General features: G+C 50.3%; 5 protein-coding genes across 6 annotated transcripts; 2 read left to right on the top strand and 3 right to left on the bottom strand.

Moving 5' to 3' along the window:
* On the top strand, nucleotides 1-8,445 carry LOC108151443 (mitogen-activated protein kinase kinase kinase 13-A). 2 transcript variants are annotated; one of them, XM_017280053.2, is made up of 7 exons: nucleotides 1-1,233; nucleotides 4,385-4,873; nucleotides 4,943-5,134; nucleotides 5,220-5,873; nucleotides 5,945-6,101; nucleotides 6,161-7,074; nucleotides 7,140-8,445. In XM_017280053.2, the coding sequence occupies exons 1-7, from the start codon at nucleotides 1,079-1,081 to the stop codon at nucleotides 7,561-7,563; spliced, it is 2,985 nt and encodes a 994-aa protein (XP_017135542.1). In that variant the 5' UTR covers nucleotides 1-1,078; the 3' UTR covers nucleotides 7,564-8,445. The 2 variants fall into 2 exon arrangements, with proteins under 2 accessions (XP_017135542.1, XP_017135544.1); XM_017280055.2 differs by lacking the exon at nucleotides 1-1,233 and adding an exon at nucleotides 2,217-2,930.
* LOC108151444 lies at nucleotides 8,024-12,197 on the bottom strand. Its single transcript, XM_017280056.2, has 2 exons — nucleotides 11,988-12,197; nucleotides 8,024-11,925 (listed from the first exon to the last, which is right to left on the bottom strand). The coding sequence occupies exons 1-2, from the start codon at nucleotides 12,098-12,100 to the stop codon at nucleotides 9,054-9,056; spliced, it is 2,985 nt and encodes a 994-aa protein (XP_017135545.1). The 5' UTR covers nucleotides 12,101-12,197; the 3' UTR covers nucleotides 8,024-9,053.
* A 16-nt stretch (nucleotides 12,198-12,213) lies between these two features.
* LOC108151446 (histone chaperone asf1) lies at nucleotides 12,214-13,318 on the bottom strand. Its single transcript, XM_017280058.2, has one exon. It carries the CDS (start codon nucleotides 13,045-13,047, stop codon nucleotides 12,373-12,375), a length of 675 nt encoding a protein of 224 aa, XP_017135547.1. The 5' UTR covers nucleotides 13,048-13,318; the 3' UTR covers nucleotides 12,214-12,372.
* A 41-nt stretch (nucleotides 13,319-13,359) lies between these two features.
* On the top strand, nucleotides 13,360-18,184 carry LOC108151442 (trafficking protein particle complex subunit 8). The gene is made up of 7 exons (XM_017280051.2): nucleotides 13,360-13,625; nucleotides 13,715-13,876; nucleotides 13,949-15,113; nucleotides 15,173-15,635; nucleotides 15,696-16,611; nucleotides 16,684-17,109; nucleotides 17,172-18,184. The coding sequence occupies exons 1-7, from the start codon at nucleotides 13,460-13,462 to the stop codon at nucleotides 17,825-17,827; spliced, it is 3,954 nt and encodes a 1,317-aa protein (XP_017135540.1). The 5' UTR covers nucleotides 13,360-13,459; the 3' UTR covers nucleotides 17,828-18,184.
* On the bottom strand, nucleotides 18,096-19,148 carry LOC108151445 (glycosylphosphatidylinositol anchor biosynthesis protein 11). The gene has a single exon (XM_017280057.2). It carries the CDS (start codon nucleotides 19,058-19,060, stop codon nucleotides 18,350-18,352), a length of 711 nt encoding a protein of 236 aa, XP_017135546.1. The 5' UTR covers nucleotides 19,061-19,148; the 3' UTR covers nucleotides 18,096-18,349.
* Nucleotides 19,149-19,158: the final 10 nt, after the last annotated feature.

The following is a 19,158-nucleotide window of genomic DNA, read 5'->3' as shown; positions in this document are numbered from 1 at the left end:
GTGTGTGTGTGTGTGAGAGAGTCGGAGAGGAGTACAGAAATAGAGAAAAAAGTGTATTGGTGTGTGTGGCTAAATGTCATTTTTTTTGTTATGTTCTAGCTTTAGCCAAGTTAAAAAAAAAACCCCCACAAAACCAAGAACCAGCAGCACCAAAAGCACGGCAAAGGCAAAAAGCAGAAGAAGTGGATTTACACATGTACATATGTACATGCATACGTACATGTGCATGTATGTGCACACACAGGCATGCAGAAATACTCGATGGTGGATGTGCAAGTGTGTTCTTTTTTGTAATTTTCCTTTTAAAGGCATCATAAAAATAGCTCAGACTGCACTTTGAAAGTGAAAGAAATACCGTATGTATACACATGTACAATTGGACGTTATGCGGAATGTGAAATGGACAAATGTAATTATTGAACTGAAAGGTGGCCGACTCTTCCTTCTTCTTCTTCTTCATCTTCATCGCTGTTCATGCGAACAAAATCTCACGCTTTCTTTGCTGCTTTGACTTTATGGCTTGCAAGGTACCGTGCAAAGGGTGCAAAGGGTAACAGGCAAAAGGAAGCATTCAAAATCATAGATATGGAGTCTTGCTCAGGATTACCTTGGACAGATAAAAATACATGAAAGTACATAGCGTAACTAATTCTAATGGGATGAGTGAGATACTACCAAATACTCTTGTAGATAGAAATGAGATGAAATCTATATAGGGGTATCTTTTAGTAGACTACAACAAGCTTACTTGAATTTGCGTGGGCTCTCCCCGTGACGACAAGGAACAAACGACTTTGACCGCCCGCCCTCTCTCTCGCTCTCGTACGCAGAGCACATCCTGCGCATTTTGCCGTTTGACGTCGTCTCTTATTGATTTTGTGTGCTTTGGCGTTGTTCATTGATAAAAGATTACAGGTTAATGCGCGAGCGCGCGAATTTGTGTGGAGTTCACCGAGGTTCTGAAACCTTTGATACCAAATCACTTGACCTTCCGCAGATAAACCCCCCCCCCCCCACCAAACAGCCAAGCATGTCGTAAGGAGTCCGCAGACCACTCTAAAACTCTCTCTCACGGACAATGCAACCATTTAGCGACAGTCTGAGCAAGAGTCGCGATGATTTGGTCAGTGTCGCCGCCGCTACCGCCTCCCGGCAGCAATTGTACGGCCGGAGGCGACACCACGGCAGTAGTCCCAACCTGTCGCTGGATCAAACGGATAACCTGCGGAGAAGGTAAGTTTCGCACGATTTACAAAAAAAAAAAAACAAAACTGAAAATACTTGCATTTATTTTAAATCATTTTTTAAGAAAATTCCGTCAGATCGTGCTCAAGTGCGAGGTAATCGACCTTCAGCGTACGTACACTGAGAAAAAAAAACTCTAGCGCGCTTTGGGTAGATTCCGAAAGCGGGCTCGGAAATATTCAACAGGTCGCTCGATCAGTTTCCCAAAAACATTTTAATTGATTTATTTCAATATCAAATAAGAAAAATACTAAGTTCGGGGGCCGAAGCTTTAGATACCCTTGCGAATCGATTGTTTCCATTTAATCTTATTGAGCTATACTATTATATATAAAAAATGGCAAATACACTTAACTATTCACACGACACATCAGGATACCCACCTGAAAGGGTATAAAAAAACTCAATTAGATATTAATCAGCTGTCTAGATACCAAATTAGGGGGATAGCTTCCTTGTTTTCCGTAGAATAGGCTGGGTTCAATGATTTCAGATGGAAATCTATGCAAAAATAGCACCCAAAATAAAGGAATAGTAATGGCTTTCAACAAACACGTGCTATTAATAAATTGTGGTGAAATGATAAAAAGCAAACGTACTCAAAGAGAGAAAACCGATCTTTGCCGACGCGCGACTAAAACTTCCTTGTTACACAAAGCATCACATAGATACACACATGCAAACACCTGCCTGTGTGGATCATGTCGCCCTGCTACAAAAACTGGTTTCGAGTGTGACCAGAGAGCACATCGGCATAGAAAAGGGGCCGCACAGACTGCAGCCGACTGCAGGTATTAGCGAATTTGGTCACTTTGACAACAACAAAAGGCCGTGATAACAAAAGATGAGAGACAGACCGACCGCGAGGGAGAAAGAGAGTTGTTCGAGCCCAGAGAGCACAACATCCGAAAGCTACGCTGATAATAGGGAGCTTTGGGGCCATGCTCCAACGCTACCGCTCACCATTTAGTTGGCAAAAATCAATCGTTTCTGACGGTTGTCGCAAAAATCGTGAGCCTGCCTTAATGTGTGCTCGTTCGTGTGCGTGAGCGTGTGTGTGCTGCTTATCGCCAAATCAGTTGACAGTCTATTGTGTCGTCTCCTTTTTTTTGTGGTTGTTGTGACGCAGTATTTTGAAATTACGTGAAATTATTACAGTTTCTTAAACAATCCGCGTGCACTACAACACATAGCCTGCGAAAGTGGCTAGCGCTCTGCTCTTGCTCTTGTAATTAACACAGACACCCAACAACAAAATCTTACCAACTTACCTTGACGTCATTTCATTTTTTTTGGCGACAAAAAATAGCAGCAACTCGGCCAGCAACACACACACGTTGTGCGGTGGCTGCTTGTGCTTGGCACGAACGAAACGATCAAGAGTTACTGTAACGCCGCCCCGAACGCTGCCGCTGCTGTGCGTAAAAAAAACTGCTGCCAGCGAAAAGCAAGCGTAAAAATTTGCATTAATGCAGCGCCGTCGACGTCGTCGCCGTTGTGTATGAATGAATGAAATTCTTAGTGCGCGACAACTAATTACAAAAACAAACACAATTGGCCGTGGAAATTGAAATTAAGTGAGGAAGAGAGGGAAAGGGAAAGCAAAGCACATTCACCATGGTCTATTATATATCACTCTTTGGCCACAACGAGCCGCCGGACAAGATTATTACAAACGAAAAGAGGTAAACCACATTAAACTGAGTCACACCACACTGCAGCCAGCCAAACCATTTACCGTTATGTGCGTTGCACTCTCGCTGACCTGTGCAAAAAAAAACACGAAACGAATGACGCGGGTAAGAGGAACGCAGCATGCCGCCAAATTTCCGCGTTCTATGAACTACGACGCGTCACAGGCAAAGGTCAAAACGTGCTGTGCGGCTTGGCGGCTTATGTATATACTTTCGAGGCTTAATTAATACTTTTCACAAATTCATAAATAAACACAATGCTCGTATAAAAGGTTTTTGACACTTGTTAGGCGTGCGGCTGCCCTCTGGGCGCTTGCGAGAGTGAGATGACTATAGGTATGGTCAGCCACCAAATAAATCTGCAAAGAACGGTAGATTCTTTGATTGGGTGTGTGGGTAACTGGTGATTTGCCTGTTGGTCGGTCCCGTGAGAGACTTTCTACGCGTCGGTCGTTCGGTGGTTGTTGTTGCGATAAATGTTTTTCCACCTGCGGCTGCTGTCGCTACTCTCTGCTGCCCGTTCTGCCCCCCAGAGTCTACTCCTCCTGTGTTTGCTTATCTTATCGCACCACAAAGCAAATACGAATTCCAAGCACGGCAACAGGAAGGCTTTTGCGTGTATGCGTGTTTCCAGTTTCCAGAACTGAAATAAAGGCGAGGGGTGGGTGGGGCGATCGCTTCACTAATATTTATTTGCACGGCTTTTTATCAATTATTCGCTCTTTTTTCTGCACGTTCACTGTGTCGGCCACACGAAAACAACAGAGTGGAACAATAGATTTTCGAATGCCGAAGCTTTGAATACCCTTGGAGATCGTCAGATTTATAACAACCATAAACCAATTGTGATATATTTTGTCGTTCATATGGCATATGGCATATGGCATACATATATCGTATAGTGATCAAATGTCCGATTATCAGCTATATAAAGTCGGACATCCTGCTTCTTCGGCTGACGCAATAAAAAGTACCCACTGCAAGGGTACAAAAAATTATTGCGACGTGTGTAAACATAAAAACAAAACCCGAAACAACAGTTTGATTATCACGCAATGGATATATGTATGTATATACATATGTATGTATTAGTATTAGTATTTTCGCTTAGCAACGTTCGCTTTTTATGGAAATCGAAGATACGACGGATAATATTGGATCAGATCATTAGAATGGAAGGGAACACCATCCCCATTGTTATTTGTTTGTAGGAGGTAAATAGTTAGGGCGGGGAATCACATTTATTTATAGAAATTGGTAGATAGTACAGGGGTTGTAGATCGGGTGGGTTGGCGTTGGCACAAGGTTCTTTATCGCATTTGAAAACATAACACTGAAATATCGATAAGTAAATAGCGAGAATTGCAGGTAGTAGGGAAATAGTGATTCTTTAACATGTTTACTTACCAATCTTAATGGTATTTTGTTTCCTTTGGTTTCTGCAGCATGGCCTGTCTGCAGGATGAGTTCGGACACCTAGGACTGGCGGCCACAGATCTACCCTTCAAGTCACCCGATCTCGACTCTCCGCCGCATCTGCAGCATCACACCAACTACGGGGAGATCACGGACAGCAGTGCAGAGAACACCTGTCAACAGCGCTGGCCCCACAACGTTGGCGGGGCGGCGGCAGCGTTCGGGCATCCGGACAAGCCCATAGGATGGATGTATGGGCTGCTGGGTTGCATGAAGCCTGTGCTCTCGTTCATTGGCAAGAGCGGCGTGATCGAGGTGAAGAGTCAGCGGAGCGAAGACTGGGAAATACCCTTCGAGTCCATCACGGATCTCGAGTGGCTGGGCAGTGGGGCCCAAGGCGCCGTATTCAGTGGCAAGCTGAAAAACGAGATTGTGGCCGTGAAGAAGGTGAAGGAGCTGAAGGAAACGGACATCAAGCATCTGCGGAAGCTGGACCATGAGAACATCATCAAGTTCAAGTGAGTTTGCTGGCAGCAGTGTAAGCTTTACGAGTGTAATTCCATCTAAACGATCGATCCATCTTGCAGAGGAGTATGCACTCAGTCGCCGGTATTCTGCATCATCATGGAGTTCTGTCCGTACGGACCGCTGCAAAATATACTCAAGGAGGAGCAGGTTATGTTGCCGTCCCGCTTGGTCTCGTGGGCCAAGCAAATTGCCCAGGGAATGCAGTATCTGCATTCCCACAAGATCATACACAGAGATCTGAAGAGTCCCAAGTGAGTGCACCCAATCCAGCAGTAGATTTCCTCCATATAGATTCGGATTTAACGTATCCTGTTCTGTGGGGGATAATCCTTTCAGCATACTGATTAGTACAAATGAGGTGGTCAAGATTAGCGACTTTGGGACGAGTCGCGAGTGGAACGAGATTAGCACCAAGATGAGCTTCGCGGGCACCGTGGCCTGGATGGCTCCCGAGGTGATACGGAATGAGCCCTGCTCGGAGAAGGTGGACATTTGGTCGTACGGCGTTGTGCTCTGGGAAATGCTTACCTGCGAGATACCCTACAAGGATGTCGACTCCTCGGCCATCATCTGGGGTGTGGGCAACAATTCGCTCAAGCTTCTCGTACCCAGCACCTGTCCGGAGGGCTTTAAGCTGCTGGTGAAGCTCTGTTGGAAGAGCAAGCCCAGGAATCGTCCCTCATTCCGGCAGATTCTGTCGCACCTGGACATTGCCGGACCGGAGTTGCTTCGCAAGACGGAGAAGCAGTACTTTGAGACGCAAAAGTCGTGGAAGGAGGAGGTGCGCTCCCACCTGAAGGAGATCACCCAGAACGGCACCAGCATACACAAGTACGAGCAGGATCTGATCAAGCGGCGCACAGCCGAGTGGCGACACGCCCAGGACATACGCATGGTTTACGAGGACAAGCTGCAGAAGACGAACCAGCTGTTCGTTGAGCTCAGCGAATGCATGTCCCAGCTGCAGGAGAAGGAGAAGGAAATTGCCGAGTAAGTGCTATCTTCTGCTCTCCAAAGACAGATCCGAACCCCTTTTGTTGACTTTTGAATTCACTTTTCAGGCGTGAACGGAAGCTGCCTGGAAACGGCTATAAGCCGACGCGACGATTTGGCAATACACTCAAAAAGATGCAACACTACCGCCGACGACTGAACGGTCCGCCGGCCGCCATCCAGCAGCAGACTTCCACCACACCAGATCCAGAGACCACGCCGGAGGTGAGCAATCCATATTTTGTTCGTTAGTAATGGTAATAATACAATTTTTTTGACCGTAGTCCCCTGTAAAGTGCGTGCTGTATGCCCAGCTGGACGGAAACTGCCAGCCAAAGTCGTATTTGGGCAACATCATGTCTGGCGGTGGCGGATGCGGAGGCAGTAGCATGGCAAACAAGAACAAGAAGCGCGGCCATCGACGCAATGGCTCTGGCTCGCTAGGAGCGCCACCCAAGTACAGCCCGACGCGCGATCGTCGCTACCAGAGCGAGCCGGAGAATCGAAAGGTACAGCTGGTGGAGCAACATACACAGACCGACGCCATGGATGTCAGTGAAACGGACATAAGTCCCAGCGCCGATCTGCCCCGCACTCAGCCGATTGATGTGCCACCCCCGAACCATCGCCAGCTGCCGCTTCAATTGCAACGAGTCCAGAAAATGGCCAAGGCTCAGGCGCAGGCCCAGGCCTGCAGAGTAGGCTCCGTGAATCCCACTAGTCCGTCGAATGGCAATTCGTTGAGTACCAGCGAGCTGACGTACCAGGATGCCTGCTCTAGTCCGGACCAGCTGATGAACGACGATGTGATGAACAGCAACGAGCGCCTGGACATCACCGACTGTTGCAGCGACAATGAGAATCTCGATCGATTGGGTCGCAAAGTCATCGAGTTCATCAACGAGAACCGCCTCTCCATTCAGTCCACCACGAACTCAAACACTGAGAACGGGAACGGAGGAGGAGTAGGCTCGCCGCTGGAAGATCACAGGGAAGCTGGCAACAGTCCGTGCCTGAGTCGGTGCAGCAGCACGCAGAGCAAGCGAAGGAAGCAGCCGCAGGGAGACAATCCCAATGGGCCCAACGGCCCCTCCTCGATCGGGGGCAATGCCAATGGCGGGGAGGCCAATGCTCAGGATAGCTGGTCGGATGAGGAGGGCGAGACCACGGACTGCAAGTACGCCTTGCGGAGACGAAGGTGAGTGGGACATACACAACGCAATCCAAGATCCAAGATTTCATCTGTGACATTTCTCATTTCAGCATTGGTCGCCTGCCCATTGCTCGAGGCATGCGTCCGCGGCGCAGCTACAAGGCACCGATGTCCCAGAAGATTGCCATACACCACAAACGCAATGTGGTCATTGTCTCCGACGAGGAGGAGAATACCTCCGAGTACAGTCACTCGCCGTCCAGCCAGCACTCGACGCTGGAGAGCAATACGGATATAGCGTCGGCCATGAAGCAAACCCAAAACACATCCACCTCCACAAACAGCTGCAGCGAGCCCGAGGAAGGCGACAACGATTCGAGCAGCTCCAGCGACGACGATGATGAAGTGGATCTGGATTTGGATCAGGCCAAAGCCAAAGCCAAGGGTTCCACACTACCCATGGGGGCGGTGCGCAGCAGCGACATTATATCCATACCCACATTCGAGGCTGATGGCGCCGTCAACATGGTCTAACCTAGTACGATATGTCCTAGCCTAAGCGAGAAAGCTCCTAAACATAACCAGTTGTACACGGTCGCTGTACAACAACTATCTCTACTATATATATACTCAACCGGGAAATCGCCCCCCACTTTTAATGGTATTATCTATGTTCACGTCCAGATCTGTCTATCTATCTATCATCTATCTCTCTCTCTATAATTTATTTGTATGTGTATGTTGTGTCCGTCCGTGCGTTGATCGCTTCGGAATGCACGTCCCACACTCGAAACCAAACAGAAAATTTATACGGGGTCAGGGGCAATCTTTTCTTCGTGTCGTATTCGTATCGCATGCATTTCCTATGTTGCTGAATATATGATTTTTTTTTATGCATTAGTCCTAGTTGATATTTGACCTTTGAGAGAGCTGCCTTTGTAATATATTTAAAAAATTACCTAATTGTATATGTATTTTAGATCCTAGGGCCTAGGCGTAGCATAGTTTTTTTTCTCGATCCCAAGAGCTTGAACCACAAAACGAAACCCAACAACAAAACCTACAAAGCAACAAAATAATTGAATCGGCCTCAGGCAAAAAATTACTTATATAGGAAACAGATGGATAGAAGGGCAAGGGAATTATGAAGACGAAAATAGTCAGGGATATTTTTTATATAAACGAAATTTGCTAAAGAACTCTCGAAAGAAGCATGTTTTTTTCGAAGCGATTTGTATAATTTTTTAGTCGCGCTTTTGGATGGTGGTAGCGAGGAGTTATCCAAAAGAAAATCTTTCTTTCGATATGCACAAAATTCAAAGCTTCAGTGCCTTAAAATGCAAAATATAAAAGCAACAGAATAAGGGAAAAATAAAATACAATCTAAGAATATTGAAAGAAAATCCTGGTAAAAATCTGACCGCGGCTATGACGCGGCCAATGAATGCTTTCCAGAAAATGGGAAAACCATTGATTAAAACTTGGTCTCGTGCTCTGTTCTGGACTGTTCTGTTTTCTGGAAAGCGTTCATCAGCTGCAAAACGAATTACAAATTTAAAAATAATACTATATACACTTAATATATATATTATATATATTCTACATATATATATTTATACACTAGTTGGATGTTTAGCTATCGTAAGATGCGTCGTCGACCCACCCGGGGCGACATTTCTCTGCATTATGTAAATGTACTCAATATTAAGTTTAAATTTAACGACTCATACGAATTAGCAATAATAATAAATGGAAAACAAATAAGAAACGCTACAACAGAAGACTCTACAGTAAAAGCGAATCGTTTCTTAATAGATTTGACAGATAATGGGCTACCAATTGCTCCCGACAACCGCTCTGCCGTGTATTTTATTTTTGGATTCTCCGGCAGTCTTTTTTTGAATTTTTGCTTGAAAAACTGACTGCCTGTCGTTGGTTGGGCACCTGGCAGATATCTAAAAACACTTGAAATTTGTATTACGCTGTAAATAATTTATAAACTGAATTATCAGCTGGCAGGAGTCCTACGCATTGCGGGCCAACAGATGCTCGAATCTCCTGCAGGGTGCCTCCAGACGAGTGCTCAGCGCATCCAAAGCCTTGACCTCCCGCGAGTCGATCATGTGGCAAACGACTTGCGACAATTTGCCAAATGGCAGCAGTCCGGCCGTGCCACGCGACAGATCCAAGTGGCGGAAGCGATCAATGTTGCAGGTGCAGCCGTCGAAGACATAAAATCTCGATCCTGACTCGGAGCTGGTGTGCACTCTGAAGACCACATAGTTGCCCCAGGGCGTCATGGTGAGCACCCGATTGGCCGCCTGGAAGGAGGAGATGAGCAGACGCTTGAGGCTCTCCACAGTGCCGCTCTCCGACCCGGCCACAGCCAGCATATGGGCCTCCCGACAGAAGCCGGGAAACCTTGTCGCCTGAAGCGCTTGCTTGCTGTTCACTTCAGGTGGTTCCTGGCTCTTCCCTTTCCCGCCGATGCACCAGCAGGATTGCTGGCAAGTCTTCTGCTTAAACGTCTTGGCCTGGAACCGGGCCACCTTGAGGGGTTGATTGGGACACGACATCTTTCCATAAAGCTCGGAGTCGAACTCCGAGTTCTTCACTATGCCTTTACGGGTTGCCCTGATTTCCTCCAGGGACGACGCCAAATCTTTTGATGGTCCCGCAGAAGGCTTCATTATATCCCTTTTTGTGCTGGTTAGCTTGGAAGAGCTCTGAGGTCTTCCTGAAGCAGTGACGGACTGTACTGCTGGCAGTTCGGAGTGGTGCTCGGTCCTTTCAGGAGGTGCAGACCGCACGTCAGTCTGACAGCTACATGGCTTTTCCTTGGGTGCCAAGAAGTGCGGGGATTCTCCTGAAGATAGGCGCTGGTCCTTCGCATCACTGGCTGGCTTGGCCTTCGGTGCAGAGAAGGTCGGAGTTTGTCCAGAAACTAGACGCGAGTTCTCCCGGTCTCCCCCCTTCTGCTGGCTTTTCGGGACTGCGATGAATGATACTGATTTTGAGATTTTGAGCTCATTTTGGTCCTTCTTGGGCTTTTTCTTGTGGCCTACGTCACGGACCTGCGTATCCTCGTCACCTTCGCTCCCTTCATCTTCGCACTCTTCAGCGCAGTCGAGATCTGGTTCATCGTCGTCGATGTTGTCCAGCAGCTCGAAGTTCTCGATGTCGCTGTTGTCCTCGGTGTGGCTGCAGAGGTCCTCCTCGTAGTCACTCAACGCGGCCAGCACGTGACCGGAGCTGGTGGCGAGCTGGTTAAACAGGATCGTCTCGTTAATAGACTGCACCTCCGTGTCGTCGTCATCGGGCAGGGGGGCCAGGGCATAGCCCTTGGGGCATTCGGCCAGGTTCTTGATGCGCACCGCATGAAGGTGGTAGGGCGACGGCCGGTTGGACTCCTTCAGCAGCTGGTGGAACACACTGATCATGGTGAGGGGATCGCGGAACATGCGCACCGTGGACCAGGCTCCCTTGTCCTTCTCCACGGCCGTGTCGGCAATCGTGTGGCGGTACGCATCGAGCAGGTAGTAGAAGTCGCCTTTGGTCCACACGGCGTACATTTGGCTGTTGATCTGAAAGATGGCATTGCCGAACTCCTTCAGGGTCTCGCGAACGTGATGGTCAAATTCTGTGCCCGCGACTCGCAGCACGCTCCGCCAGTTGCCCGCCCGGACATTGGGCAGCAGCTCCAGCTCCACCACAAACTGGCCCAGACGCAGCTGGGTGGGAAACTCGTCCAAGTTGATGGGCCGCTGCTCCTCTAGACGGTCGCCCCAGCAGCTACGACAGAGCTCGACGCCGTAGCAGATGAGGCGATCGAACATGGTGTGGTTCCAGGTGGCCGGATGGTCGATTTTGGAGGCCATAATGGCGCCCACCGCCACCATTATGCTGCTGCGACTGCGGAGAGGATCGGCCGTGTTGAGGGACAAGTGGAGATTCCCCTTCAGATAGGCGTAGTTGCTGTTGATCACCTCAAACTCCATGTCCCGCTGGACAGTGTCCCTCAGATAGAGGGTGCCGTCGGGCGTCACCAGGCGGACAACCACGAGCTCCCGCAGCGTGAACTCATCCTCTGGCGAGATGCCGCTGAGCTGGCTAACCAGATAGTAAACATTGTCGATGGTGTGCAGGCAGACGAGCATGGCCACGCCTTTCGCCTTGTCGCTGACCAGATCGTTCTTGCGTCTGCCCTGCACATCCAGCACGAAGAACACGTTGCGCCGCTTCCAGATGAGCAGGTGACCCATCTTTGTCAGCAGCAGGCAGTAGTGGCTAGTGCGGAAGAAGGTTTGCAGCACGCCGCGCAGGTTCTCGATAGTGTGGGGCAGCTGCGTTTCCATGGGCTGATTCGGATCGCCCAGATAGCGCGACTCTAGGGCCAGGGTAAAAGTGTGACCCTCCAGGCTGAAATTGCGCTTGATGCGATTCTCGGCATCCGTGTAGATCTGCGGCCGGAGAAGTGGCGGGTTCATGCAGTCCTCCTTCCGCTCGGCAGTCGCCTCACTCCCCTCGGAGCTGGCCTCTAACAGATCAACGCCCTCCTGCAGCAGCATGTCAATCTTATCCGCCGTCCACTCCACTTCCGGCAGAACGTACACCAGGGCGAAGGCCTTCAGGTACGTGGCAAAGTTGCACGAATTGATCTCGTCGTGCTGGCTGTCCTTTAAGCTCCGGGGTCCTGCAATCTGCGACTCGGAGCAGACCATGCCCACGGCAACGCCTATGGAATCGGCCTCCACATCCACGCGGTTCTTGCTGCGCAACGCACTGCACCTGCGCTTCTTGCATGACTTCCACAAATACTCGTTATAATAGGGCTTGTCCAGTGGATTGGCGGCATAATGATTGGGGCAGAGCGGATGTGCGTACCTGTTGAAATAGCTGAAAGGGAACGGGGTATCATTGGGGGGCGCCACGAGTGGCCCTGGTGTTGTGCATCTCACCTTATGCTGTTCGCCTGCTTCTTGCTCCAGATCGCCCGCAGCCGACTGGCGCCGGGAGTGGCGTAGGAGCAGGAGTAGGGAAGCCCCTTCAGATTCACTTTGGATTTTGACATACTTTTTTCGCTTTCTCAAGGAAAATAATGGAAATCGAATGCTATATCGAACAACGAGACGTGACAGAGAAACAAACGGTTGCTAGTTCTTTACACAACAAAAAAAGTCACAATTTAGATAAGGTAAGTAAATTTAATGTATACATATATATTTAATCATTTGCTTAATTAAGGGGTCGAGGTCGCGCGGGGGGAGTTTCCTTCAAGTCTGCGCCCACTCAAGAGTGTGTTTGTGTGTGTTGCAGTTGGACTGCCAGAAAGAATCTCTCCTCTCAACATTCCATTGCCAGTGAATTTGAGTTCTCGTTGAGGGCCTTAATGCCGTTCTCCATGGGCATGGCCAGGCTATTGTCATCATCCTGCTGCTGCTGCTGCTGAGCAGAGGTCTGGGCCGCCTGCGATGTGGATGGACCGTCGATCATCATATCATAGCTATGCCCGTTGTTCTCTGGCACTCCATTGCCATTGCCATTGGTGTGGCCGTAGTCCCAGTTGATCTTGAATCGGGTGACGCGCGGCTTGCTGGCGAGTATGTTGCGCGTTAGCTTGTCGAACAGTGGCTTGGTTGGCGGATTCTCTCGCATCTCCTGTTCCCCATAGTCGTTGTTCACGTAGTAACCGACGCGCACAAACTCCTGCCCGCGATACGAGCACGTTAACAGCACAATAGTGACGCCTACGGCATCCTGTTCCGGAATTTTGCTAACATCTGGCGGATCGGCCTGGAAGACGAATATGTGGCGACCCTCGGGCACGGGGCCAACGTAGATGGTGTCCAGTACCTGGTCATGCTCCTCGGACTCGGCCGAGCCCACGTAAATCATTTTCCATTCAAGATCCTCTTTCAGTTCCTCGATGCACTCGAATGTCAGCTCGAACTGGAAGGGATTGAAGAAGCTGCTGGGGTTGTCCAGCACCACAACATTCGTGATGTGCACCTTGGCCATGACTGTACTTTCGGGACTCTTTTCTTTCTTTGGGGGACTTTGCGAGACTTTCTGACTTTTTTTCAGATGAAGCAAGCGGTGGGTTTCTTTTGGATGGCGTGCGCTGATGAAATAGCTGGCGACACACGACGTATGTAATAAAGCGTGCTTAGACGAATACGTTAAGAATTTGAATGTGAATAGTTTTTCGTTGTTAAGCTTATGAATATTGCTTTTTGTGTACAATTTGGATGTGTAAAATTCTGCGGAATTGTGACAGCTGACAGCCTTTCCCGCGCTTCAGTGTGGCCGTTCTATGCTTAGAGTCGACTGGTTCCGGATTTAGATCAGCTGGTTCGATATATCGAAATAAAACGCTCCAAAGGTGCGATTGGGGGCAATTTGGAGCAAAATAGTGACAATAAAATAAATAATGCTGCATTTGACGGGCCAGAATTACAATGCACGCGACATAATCAAAAACATCTTCTCACCGCTCATCGGCGTGCTGAGCAGCAGTCTGGCAGATGACATCTGCCATCGCAACAATCTTTCCTTTGTGGACCTCCTCCAGCCCTTCGCCAAACTGCCCAACGATGGTAAGAGGATTTGCGTTGGGGAGGGGGGTGTGGTTGTAAACAATATGAAATTTTGGATAAATATCTTTGCCCTCGTTCCTGTATCGCAGCACACTTTCGCGATGTCTCTGGGACGAGCGTCTCTGTGCGGGGACTGCGGCTCAACTTTTGCGATGTGGACTGGCGGCCGCCGCAAACAGTCTTGGCCCGCCGAATGCTCAACGAATCGGTTACCAATGCCCACAATGACAAGACCAAGGTTGCTACAATAGGTGAGGACGCAGTGACAACACACAAAAAAGGCTTCGACACTTACTCACCCTCCTCCACTCTTACTCCCCCAGCGGACATTGACCTCGAGTTGCCGACGTCGGAGCCTTGGTTTGAACAATGGCGCGAGACGTTCTTGACTGTGCAATTCCCAGCGGAGCATGAGTTCACCCGCCACCTGCTCAGCTGTCTGCTGGTGCTGTCCAGTGCCGATCCCCAGATTGTAGAGACTGCGCACAAGCTGACCCAGCGGGTCCAGCAAATGCAGCCCCAGAAGCTGCCCAAGTGGTTCCAGCCCAACGAAGTACTCAACAGCTATGTGGTGCTGCACGAGGCCAGCCAGGGGGATCTGTCCAAGGCCCAGCAGGGATTTGAGCTGCTCAAGTCAACCTTTGGCGACAGCAAGTGCTTCCTAGTGTCCATAAACTCACTGGATGGCCAGGCTGCTGCAGAGGTGCAGGACTACTGGGCGTCCTACATCAAGAGGCAGCCAAAGAGCGATGCCACGTTGACCTCCACTGACCTGAGTGCCCCGAAATCCCCTCAGGAGGCGGTGTCGGTCATCAGCATGCCCTCCATGCAGATGTCCCAGCTGCTGGAGGGCGTCAATGCCCAGGAGAGCGACTTGACCATGCTGCATCCCCTGAGTCCGATGCAGGAGAGCGCCACCGAGGCCATCAACTCCAAGTTCAGCATTAGCAGCGAGAGCATTGCCTCCCAGACCATCAATCCCAATGTGTGGGCCAGCGATCTGGAGGCGGATGCACCGCACGGCGGCTGTCTCACCACGCGGGACGTTGACAACGTGCGACACTTTGTGCAGGACTATGCGGTGCGTGCCCTGATACCCTACATCGAGCACCTGGTGGCCACTCTCAGCGAGGGTGTGACCAACAAGAAGGGAGTGAGCAAGTCCCTGCTGAGTGCCACGAAGCGTTGGTTCGTCACCAGCAAGCCGGGAGCAGGAGCAAACAATCAAAACGCAGTCATCTACACAAACGAATCCGCGGAGCTGCAAACGAGAAAGCTGGGCGATCTCTATTTTATGTTTGGACACTATAATCTGGCCTTTCAGGCCTACCACCAGGCCAAGAGGGACTTCAATGCGGACTCGGCCTGGCAATACTATGCGGGTGCCCTCGAAATGGCTGCCCTTTCCGCCTTCATGCTGGGCACAGCGCACCGCAAAACCTACGACTACATGGAGGATGCCATTGTCTGCTATCTGACCGTGTGCAAGTGGGTTTTCGTGTTCCCTTCGAAATCAAACCAATTTCTGATATGATTTTCGATTGCAGATTGCAGGCATTTGCCACACGGGCAACGCTGCTCAGCATGGAGTGCCTGAAGACAGCGCGTCTGTATAGCGACGTGGCCAAGCAATTGATACGCATGACCAGCGAGGAGTCGGACCTTCGTTCCGCCCTGCTGCTTGAGCAGGCGGCCTACTGCTTTCTGGTGACCCAACCGGCCATGCACAGGAAGTATGCCTTTCACATTGTCCTGGCTGGGAATCGCTACTCTCGTGCCGGACAGCGAAAGCACGCGTATCGCTGCTACCGCCAGGCCTACCAGGTGTTCCAGAAGCGTGAGTGGAGCCTGGCCGAGGATCATATACAGTATACGGTGGCCAAACAGGCCTATATGCTGAAGCAGCTGGATGAGGCCAGTCGTTCCTTTGCCCACCTCCTGCGTCCTGGCAGCCTGCAGAGTGCCGCGCAGCAGAGCAGCTTCCTGAAGGAGTACATCCAGACGCAGAATGTGAGTGGGAATCAGCAGCGATCATCCCGATCCGATTAAGTGACAATTTGTGTATTTCAGGAGCTACTCAAACGTAGTCCAGAGGTGGGACTACTGCCGCATGCCTTGCCCCAGTTGGTGCAATCTTCGGTGCGCGTCTTGACCCTGGTTCAATCGCCCTCAGCTCAGGCGCCGCAGCTGCCAGCCACCAACATCGACATCAATTCCAATTTGACGGCAGATGAGTCTATTTGGAACAAGATTGAGGAGATGCTGGTTATCACGGCTGCCTCCAATAAGCCGTTCGTGTTTAAGCCCTCGAGATATTTGTATACCAAGCAGCAGCCGGCCCTGGAGACGCCCGTGGCTGTGCAGGGGGAGCCCATTGTGCTGGCTGTTACCCTTTCGAACAGTGTTCGCTGCAGCATAGCGCTCTCCGAGATCGATCTGCTCTGGAAACTCACCCTGGACAACGAGGAAGTGCTTTCGAACGCCTGCATTTACGAGGAGTCCGCAGACAGCGCCAGCAAAGCAGCCGTGCAAGTGGCCATCAAGACCAGCTGCGTGGCATCGTTTGAGCTGGCCGAACAGGCCGAGAAAACCGTTTACTTCAAGCTAACGCCGAAGCTTACCGGACGCCTCCTCATTCTGGGCGTTGTGTGCCGTGTGGCAGCCACGGCGGATCCCACGGCCAGTTTGCTCGGCTCCTTGCAGTTTGAGACGCAAATGATCCGGCCTGCCACGGCCAAGCAATCCTCGCAGACCGTTCTGGACAACCGGTTGAGCCTCAAATTGGTACCCCAATTGCCCGCCATGAGTGTTAGCTTCAGTCCGGTGCCCACCCAGCTGTTGGCTGGTGAGATTCTCCCCGTTTCCATTACTCTACGCAATCTGGGCATAGCCCCCATTGAGGAGATTTATCTGGGCTGTGACACGCCGCGCTGCTTGTCACTGCAGTCAGAGCAGCACCACCAAATGCCGCTGGCCATGAAGAGCTGTACGTAAATTGAATGGAATCGAATGCCGTTTTTTGTATATTTACGATTAATGAGTACTGTTTTCTGTACAGCTTTACGTGATCTGTCCAATGATAAGCTCGTCAGGGACAAGGAAATCCGCGGGCAGCGTGTATTCCGGCTGCTTCAACGTCCTGGCCAGGCGGCCCTGGAGGCACAGCAGGGCCATACCATTTCCATGTGGCTGCAGGCACCCCACCAGGATGGACCCTTCACGCTGCGCTTGCTCTTCTACTATTCATTGCCAGTGGGTGCCAATTCCCCCATCAAGTATCGGCTGGTTCGTCACATCTGGCACCTGCAGGTGGAGAGCTGCCTGCAAGCGGACTCCACGTGCTTCGTGAGCAACGCAGTGACCAACGAACTGGGTCTGGAGCTGAACCTGCGGAATCAGCACGCAGCTCAGGCGACCGAAGTGTACGTCAACACGTTGTCCTTGTACTCCAAGGAATACGATCTGAATCCAGAGAAGTTGTACAGTAAGTGGGCGAAGGGGCTTAACAATGACACCTTCCTGATGGTTGACTTCTTTGTATTGCAGTTATGGACAGTATGGGAGTCAGTGCGGGACAGGCGGGTGGACAGTGCCTCAGGTCTTCCAAATTCTGCAGCTTGCAGTTCCGCCTGCAGGAGAAGGCCCGGATGGAACACTTTAACGACATTCCCACGATTAAAACTCTGCTGCAGACCCGGCTCTCCCATTTGAAGATTATGCCTGCGCAGCATGCCCAGCAGGTGGAGCAGCACATGCCGTCGCTGGACGATCCGCACAGCTTCCTCACCAACGAGGAGACCGTGTTCTTCAATACCAGCATCAGCACAGAGGAGTTCAACGCCAGCATTGCGGGCTATGTGCCCCACGCCACGCTGGCCCTCAGCTGGAGTGCCATAGTGCCCAAGGAGGGCGGACCACGGCTTGCCAGTGGCTTGCATTTCGTCAAGCTGTACAAACTCTACGAGACAAGCCACTGTCCAGCCACGGCGGCCGAGGCAATGCTTCGCAGGCGCCTGTCCTCGGACAATGCCCCCAACAAACATCGAGAGTTTCAGCTGCCTGAGGTGGCGCCCAGCAATGAGAAGGCCAGCGAGCCGCTGGCCGATGATGAAGACGAGGACTATTGGGAGCCCAATGAGAACTATGTGGGCCAACGTTGCCTGCTGGAGGACGAGAGCTTTGTGCTGGCTGCCAAGGGTTAAGATTTGTCCTACAATTTTGTCTAGTTTCTAACTCACGATTTGTTAAATGTTTTGTGTCGGATCGTCTATGATGATCGTGCTCTTACGAGAAACAGTTTTGTCTTCAATTTTTTGTTTATTTGTTGAAGGAGGTTACTGAGGCTTTAAACCGAAAGCATTTTCCATTCATTTTGTAGTCCTTAAAATCAAAATCGGAACGTTTTAGATGGGGTTCGTTCGATCGATGGGCGGGAACGGAAGGGAACCTTTGTGTCTTTGTCGCTTGTGATTAAATTAATGATTTGTTAGTTTATTAGTTGATTGATTTAAAAAAGAATTCATTCATATTACACTCTAATAAAATGCTTAAACATGTAACATTAAAGTATGTTAATTGCTTTTTGGTAGTTCTTAAGCTGCTGACTAGAGAGAGATGATGACGTGTATCGGAATCAGATCAGTGTGTGGTTGTGGATGTCGGAGTTGTGGCAGCGCAACGTAATAATCTGGTGGCAGGATTAATAGCATTTATTGTTATTGTTTTTAAGCACGTTTTTTGGTCATGTACACGCGGGCCGTGGCATAAAGGACATGCGTACAGGCATATATATTGCCCATGGCGCTGCCCAGCAGAGCTCCGATGATGTTTGGTATCGGATATACCTGCCAGTCGCGTCCCCAGTCCAGGGGGGCCACCACACTGCCAGCCCAAGCCCCCAGGATGCCACCCAGGGCATTGTACTTGAACAGATTCAGGGCCGTGTCCTCGCACTTGGTCACAAAGTCCGGTTTCTCGCAGAAGCACACTTGCAGGGCACCGCCGCCGCCCAAGAGGAACACCGTGGGCGACACCGTCAGCAGTGTCATCAGCAGGGAAAGGACAAAGGTCTCCTCGTAGTTGCCCAGTACCGGTGCACCCAAAATGATGCAGATGAAGGCATACAGCAGCGTGCACAGGAACTGCAGCGTGAATCCTCCCGCGAGCTCGCGTGCCGTGAAATATGCCGCCTTCTTTTGCCGCTGCTTGACCGTCAGAACACCATCCTCAATGCGCCCATAGAAACGGGCCAGCACGACTTTCAGCAGCTCGCCGATGAAGACAATTGGAACCACCAGTGAGTCCCAGAAGTTGCCGAGATAGGCCCAGTTGCGGCGGTACTGCATGTATGTCATGCATATCAATATGGTGGCCAGGCTGAGGGACACATGGAAGAGCTGGTGCTTGGTCTTTTGTTGATCGAAACGCGAAACCATTGTTAAATGCAATCAAACACAACTTTTTACAACGAAGCGAATATTTTTGCAGCTCCGAACTTCATTGTTGATATTATATCGATATATCGATATGGGTG

The sequence above is a fragment of the Drosophila miranda genome, chromosome XR (assembly GCF_003369915.1).
Source record: "Drosophila miranda strain MSH22 chromosome XR, D.miranda_PacBio2.1, whole genome shotgun sequence".
In the NCBI taxonomy this organism is placed as follows: Eukaryota; Metazoa; Arthropoda; class Insecta; order Diptera; family Drosophilidae; genus Drosophila; species Drosophila miranda.
Note: the sequence above shows the minus strand (reverse complement) of the source record. Positions and strands in the feature narration are given on the sequence as shown.